Genomic DNA, 6763 nt, shown 5'->3' on the forward strand with positions numbered 1-6763 from the left:
CTGGCAAATAGCATCAGGAAGGTGGCTGTACAAATGAAATACTTACACAAATGTAGCCAGTGCTTCAGAAAGTTACAATAGAATCTACAGCAAAAGGAATCCTATATCTGAAACAAACATGCTACAGAACAACAGTAGTACAGACTTTCAAGCAAGATGGTTACTTTGTATTCTCTCAGGTTTTTCTCTCTCACCCATCAGCTAGGACACGTGTATATTTGATATGCATCAAGGCATATCAAATTGTCTTAGGCTATCAGAACCAGGAAGCGAAACAGAGAGTAAATGGATTAAGCTTAGCGATGTCAGAGACTTGCCACATGTTTCTAAAACAAATAGAGGCCTGGGCTATCAGATTCTTTGTTCCAAACTGCACTGCCTTTCATGAGAAAAACGGTATTTGTTTTTCTCTTTTGGGATCAGTGCCCATGAACAAAATATCTAATACTAACAAGAAACAAAGAAGTTAGCCCACATAACCATGGTATGACTATTAACAAGCAGAAAATGTAAATCTTATCTAATTATTTTCCAATAATCTCTATGAAACAGATGATATTAGTACAAGGCTGCAATATGGCTCTGTAGTTCCGAGCCCATGGTATGGTTGAAAAGAATTCCCTCCGAGTATTTTATAGAAATTGTTTTCGTATGATCTGGCCAAGCTAGAAAAACAGTGCTACCAACACAACAAAAACATACAATTCTTGTAGTGAGCAAATTATGGGCTTCCTAGTTTTCCATCCTTAATTGGCTGGTAGAATATTAAGCCACTGGCCCTGACTGATCCCCTTGGTTAAGTAGAAAAAAAACTGTGACTGGGCCCCCTTCTTTCAAGAAAGTCAGGACACATTCAGCAGCATACTGTACACATTAGTAACCTAAGCGACACAGAAAGTTTTTGGAGGCTGGGAAGAATAAATTCGGAAGTGTGTTTCCCATTGACCAAAATGCATCAAATGATTGTGTGAATTTATATTATCAAATGTATACGGACATGTTTCATTCTCCATAAGTCTTAAGATTATTCCACACAAAGGCTTATTATTAAATTTCTTGATCTATTAGATATCTTGAGAGAATTGAACACCAGTAGATAAGAGTTCCTGGGTAGGTACAGACTTATTAAAATAGTTTTAAGATCTAATTGCCATTATATAACTTGAAGCTTCGAACTGGGAGGGGAAACGTGTTCTACAGCGACACCTACTGGTGTGTGGCAGAATAAAAACAAGCCAAAGTCAAAAAAGGCAGAGGGTGGTAGGAATGTCAAGACACTAGCCACAATGGTGATACACTGCACAGGCCCCTCTGTGCCGTATCAGAAACCCAAAGACAACCATGTCCCTCTTCCTCAAACACTTTCCCAATCAATAAATGTGAGAAAGACTTTCCACTGGCCACGTAATAATGAAGCACATTCTATGAATGAAACACCTGTATTCTAAACCCTGGCCAGGCAAATCACATTTTATATGCACGTTCAACGTAAAATGTCCAACTCCTTTCTTCTGTATCCTAAGGAGCAAAACTGAAAAATGTAAAATGAAATTCTCCTTTATCATTTCTCAACTGGGCTGAAGAAAGTGGAAAGCAGAAACATGCTTTAAAATATTTTCTCTATAGGTGTGCTTTATAGGACTAAATCATATCTCCCATCCCCCATAATACTTTTATATAATAACCTAAGTACTTATGAGTCATGAGACCAATGTCACCACTGACATCAGATTCTCAATGTAAAAAAGCTTAAGTGTGTACGCTTTTCAAACTATGATTTTTAAATGTGCTACTTCAACCATATCTTAATCAAAGGCCGATTAGTTAAAGACAAAAGCACAAATTTCTGCAATGACTGTAACTCTACCTGAGACATGCCAGAAGAAAACTTGATAAACTACTTTAACTCCCCACCCCTATGAGATCTGACGTATTCTATTTAAGAGCCCACAATTCAAACAGTGCAGTGTAATGATGGGCAACAGACAACCTGGCTTTTTGTGCTCTTCTGTCCTACCTGCGTTTCCACAGGCTGAGCAAGACCTTTAAGGATTAATGTTCTCACCTTATGTAACTAGAAGACACTACATGCCACAGCAATGTTGTCTGCAGCTAAGGACTCCCCAGCAGTTAAGAGTTGGTTTGCATGTCCATGTCCCTACCTCAGTGACCACATAAAGTTAACTTTGCTTTCAGGACCCTGTTTATCTTTCAGGTGTACCCTGCTGTAAGAAAGCGATAAACAGAGCCAGGCTTTCCCATTATAATGTAACTGTTTAGCCCAAAGGAAAAAAGAGTTTTAGTTTCCACCTGGGCTGCCTTCTCTTTCACCCAATCAGAACTCAGTACTTACTGAAACAGTTATTTAAAACAATGGCCTAGGAAGAATCATGCACTCTGTGTCATTTAGGCTTGAGGTTTTTTTTTTTTGGGGGGGGGGTAGAACACAGGTGTTTCAATCATTAAGAATGAAACTGTGCTTCATTATAGTGATGTCACTCTAAAATGTGGGCAAATGTACTATACATCCTAATGATAGAATAAGGTACGATATACATCCTAAAATAGAGTAAGGTACTATACATCTTGTTTCCCAACCCTATCAGCAGACTGTTACACTCAGTCAATTATCGGTGCACACTCTCTGTACTGACAGGCCTCATAAGAGACTTCCCTGGACGCAATCAGTTGTCTACTCGAGGGTGTAAAGGGTAGTGATGAAAGACTAGGATGTAGCTCAGTGGCTAAAGCACTTCCTCAGCACACACGAAGCTCCCAGGACAGCAGCAGACACATTTCACTAGGCAATGGCTACCGAAAACATGAAAATCTTCCTCTTTAGCTTTCTCTTTGGTACCTCAACATTCAGTAGGCTCTTCTCATTCATTTACTTCAAATCTGTAGTTCCAGCCACAAAGCAATGGTGCTGCGGACCTCAGATTAGCTGACTTAGGAGCCAGAGAGCCAGAATGTCATATTTACCGGTAGTGAGGTGAATTACTACAGTGGCCTTGGACCTCAAACTGTGTACATAGAGTTCTTTCCATTAAGAATACAAACAGCTCCCAGAATGTTAATGTGTACAATGGATTTAACTGCCTAACTTTCCCCATTTACATTTACTCGTTCACTTTCTAATCAAATATTTATTGCACACCTATTAAGGAAAAGAACTATTCTAGTTGAGAAAGGGGAATAAATAGAAGAGAGTGAAACAAAGACAATATGCATGAAGACAGTGAGTGCTATGAAGAAAAACCATAGTTGGCTCATCTATCTTCCTGACATATACTAATAAAACCATAATCATCCAATCTATATGTGACATATAATAATGAACTGCCCATAGACCGCAGCACAGAATCTAAATCATTTCCAATGATACTGAGAGCTCACATTCAATGCACATGTGTGTTCCAGTTCCAATATTCTAAATATGAGTCAAAGGAAATATAAAAGAAACCGAGAACTGGTGAAATATGACACGAAACAGATTTAAAACATCTGTTCTCCACTCTGCTGGCTAAGCACATGGAGAAGAAAGGTGAATAACCAGTAGGGTTTTTTGTTTGGGGGCTTTGGGTTTTTTTGTTTGGTTGGTTTTTTTGGTCTTTGATTTTTTTTTTTTTTTTAAGAAAGAAAAAGGAGGCACAGAGAAAATTCCTATAGTACTTTATGATATCCCTTTGTATTTTAAAAGGCAAATGCAATACATATTAAGAAGACTAAATAAAACTCCTTAAAATAATTTGCAAGAATGCTGCATCCAGTCTCATCCCGGCCCTTGAATACACTCCTCAAAGCGGCTCCTCAACGCTGCTGGCCAGGCTGAAACTTACTTTCTCTGACTTTGGCTCAGGGTCAAGCGCCCCGAAATCTGCAAGGAGAAGATAAAGGGCCCTCTACACCCAGCTTCCATCAGGAAAGGCGAGAAAGAGCCGGGCAATGCTCAGGCAGGCCGGTGCTAGGGGTCCCCCTCGGGCCGATTCTGCTCCTCCGCCTCCCCGCCCGGTGAGCGCGGCCTCGCCCCGCGCACACAAGAGCCTGGCTAAGGATGGAGAGGAGCGGCGGACGTAGGACCAGACCCGACCTGCAGCGCCCACCCGGCTCCCACCCGCAGCCAGGGCCTGGCCTGCGGGGACTCTGACCTCTCCGAGCCCCGGGGCTACTGCTGCTACCGCTGCTACCCGTGCTCGGGCTCCCGCTGCCCGAGCCGCTGCCGCTGCTGCTGCTGTTGCCGCCGCCGCCCTTGGCGTTCTTGCGCGGGGCCATCGCGAGCTGCTCCGGGGACTGCAGAGAACCGGGGCCTTGCTGAGTGCGCCAGGGACACCGGGGTTCCGAGACTCCTGTAGCGGCGCCTTAGCGTCCACTGCGCTCGCCGCGCCTCCGACGACTTGCACGAAGCGTGCAGCCGCGCGGTCAGCCTCGCGTGCGCCCAGCCTGCGACTCCTTCGGCTGCCAAGAGCGCTCAGTACCCCCGGCCTCGGCCCCGCCCACGCCAGCCTCTGCCCACCCACCAGATCTGAAGGACGCCAACACGAGCCAATCCCGAGGACCGCTGGCAGGGGGCGGGGCAGGCTACGCTCCCCTGCACTCGGCAGGCCAAAGCTTGTCTTTTGCTGCGCAGTGGCTTGCAAAGCCCGAGCGGCTCGTGGCTTTCTAGTCCGCCTTGATCCTCTGGAACGTGGCAAACGTGGAAGCCGGCAGGGCTCTCGCGAGCGTTGGTGCTCTGGCTCCAGCGGGATGGGGCGGGTATGAGGGCGGTGCCCGAGAGCAGCGCACTACCTCTTGGCTTCTTGGGAATTTGGTTCCGGTGCCTAAGTACGACCAAGGGTGCAAGCCCTGTCTTTGAAAAGGATTTGTCACAGTTCCGCCAGTACACTGTGATTGTTGATCCTTTCAGTGTCAAAAATTGGGATTTGTGCCATCAGGATTTGTGGAGAACCTTAGTTAAGACATTAAAATGTTAATATGACTCAAAAGCTCTATTTTCTTAACCATGCACGACACTCACCACACTAATACCTAGAATTACTTCATGTCCCCAGCCATGGATCTCCTATGCGTGTGCAGTGAACTGCGTCGGGATTGAGAACTGAGTGTTCAAAATAAAAAATGGCAGCAGCTGGATGAACCAGTTAAGGTCCAGCTGTGACCATCATCATTTGTTACCAATTGCCCACATGGGTAACAAAAAAACATGAACTACGTGGTGATTTAAAACATTGCTGTCAATGTTGAGATCTTTCAGTTCTGGACCACCTTGGAAGCAGCCCCTTGCAGAAGACCCAGGGTCAGCCTCTGCTGTGGGACGACCCCTTCTGAGCCTGCAGTTTCCACTGGCCTCTGCCTTGTCAGGGGCGAATGCTGAATACCGCCCAGGGAAAGAGTGGAACCCATTGAGGGCGGCCTTGCAGAATAGGGAAAAAGAGGGCCTCGGTTTTTTTCACACAGCTATGAAGGTGGGCGCTGCCGTCCATTTTTACTGCATGTCTTTATCTCTGAGCCTCCTCGGCATCCAGGAGTCCTCTGTCATGAGCGCAACTTCTTGCCCACAGAGGACATTCTTTCAGCAGGAAACAATGGTGGGATGGGGAGAGGCTGAGAGGCATATCTGACCCATATCACTTAATGTAAGATACTGATATATAAACTGCAATAAATAAATAGCTCTCCATGCCCAAGATAAAAATTTTAATTACTCACAAAACACTATTATAGAGTTGATGCTTTAGGGGTTCCATCTTAACTAGCTTCCACAAATGTTTTAATCCCTTGTACTGGCTGGTTTTGTGTGTCAACTTGGCACAAGCTGGAGTTATCACAGAGAAAGGAGCTTCAGTTGAGGAAATGCCTCCGTGAGATCCAGCTGTAAGACATCTTCTCAGTTAGTGATCAAGGAGGAGGGTCATTGTGGGTGGTACATCTCTGGGCTAGTAGTCTTGGGTTCTATAAGAGAACAAGTTGAGCAAGCCAGGGGAAGCAAGCCAGTAAGTAACATCCCTCCATGGCCTCTACATCAGCTCCTGTTTCCTGACCTGCTTGAGTTCCAGTCCTGACTTCCTTTGGTGATCAACAGCAATGTGGAAGTGTAAGCAGAATAAACTCTTTCCTCCCCAACTTGCTTCTTGGTCATGATGTTTTGTGCAGGAATAGAAACACTGACTAAGACAATCCTTATTCCCAGTTGGTGGTGCTGGTTTGGGGAGATGGGGCATCCTCAGGAGGTGGGACCTGGCTGCCCAAATAGGCCAGTAGGAGCAGACCTTTGAAGGCTATTTTATTAGTCCAGGCCCTGCTCTCCTGCTACCATGGGTTCACATTGCCTCTGACAGTGGGGGCTGATGTCATGCCTTCCCTGGCTATGACAGATTAAAGTCTCTCTGGAACTGTGAGCCTAAGTAAATCATTCTTCTCTTACTTGATTTCCTCTGGGTATTTTAGTCACAGCAACACTAAAGTAATGAATCCGATAATGTCCCAGAGTTGGCGATAGAGGGGATGTGAACTCAGACTGCATGCAGAATTACCTCCAAATTATCCTTCCTGGAAAAGATCGAGGATACCTTACTTGACGCCCCTCTCCTGCAGCAGAGACTTCTGGGATCATCTGTGCCCTCCCTGCAAAGACAGCCTGGGGCCTGAGTGTAGACACTTTTCATAGGTCACAGTTTAGGGAAGTTAGATTTTTTTTTTTTTTTAAACAGCTGACTCCAAGGGAAAATGAGGCTTTATTCCTTCAGTCCAGAAACTATACCTGGTA

General features: G+C 45.0%; 1 protein-coding gene across 12 annotated transcripts in view; it reads right to left on the reverse strand.

The window, feature by feature from the left end:
* Positions 1 to 4663, reverse strand: part of Asph (aspartate beta-hydroxylase) — a 210658-nt gene extending 205995 nt beyond the window's left edge. For 3 of the 12 annotated variants that reach the window (XM_021221962.2, XM_029533271.1, XM_029533270.1), the window contains exon 1: positions 4149 to 4657. In XM_021221962.2, the coding sequence (XP_021077621.1) occupies positions 4149 to 4272 (124 nt within the window). In that variant the 5' untranslated portion in view covers positions 4273 to 4657. Of the gene's footprint in view, positions 1 to 4148 lie in introns of all 12 variants that reach the window. The other 9 variants (XM_029533264.1, XM_029533267.1, XM_029533262.1 and 6 more) reach the window with 5 other exon arrangements.
* Between the last annotated feature and the right edge of the window lie 2100 nt (positions 4664 to 6763).

This window comes from Mus pahari, chromosome 22 (genome assembly GCF_900095145.1).
Source record: "Mus pahari chromosome 22, PAHARI_EIJ_v1.1, whole genome shotgun sequence".
NCBI lineage: Eukaryota > Metazoa > Chordata > Mammalia > Rodentia > Muridae > Mus > Mus pahari.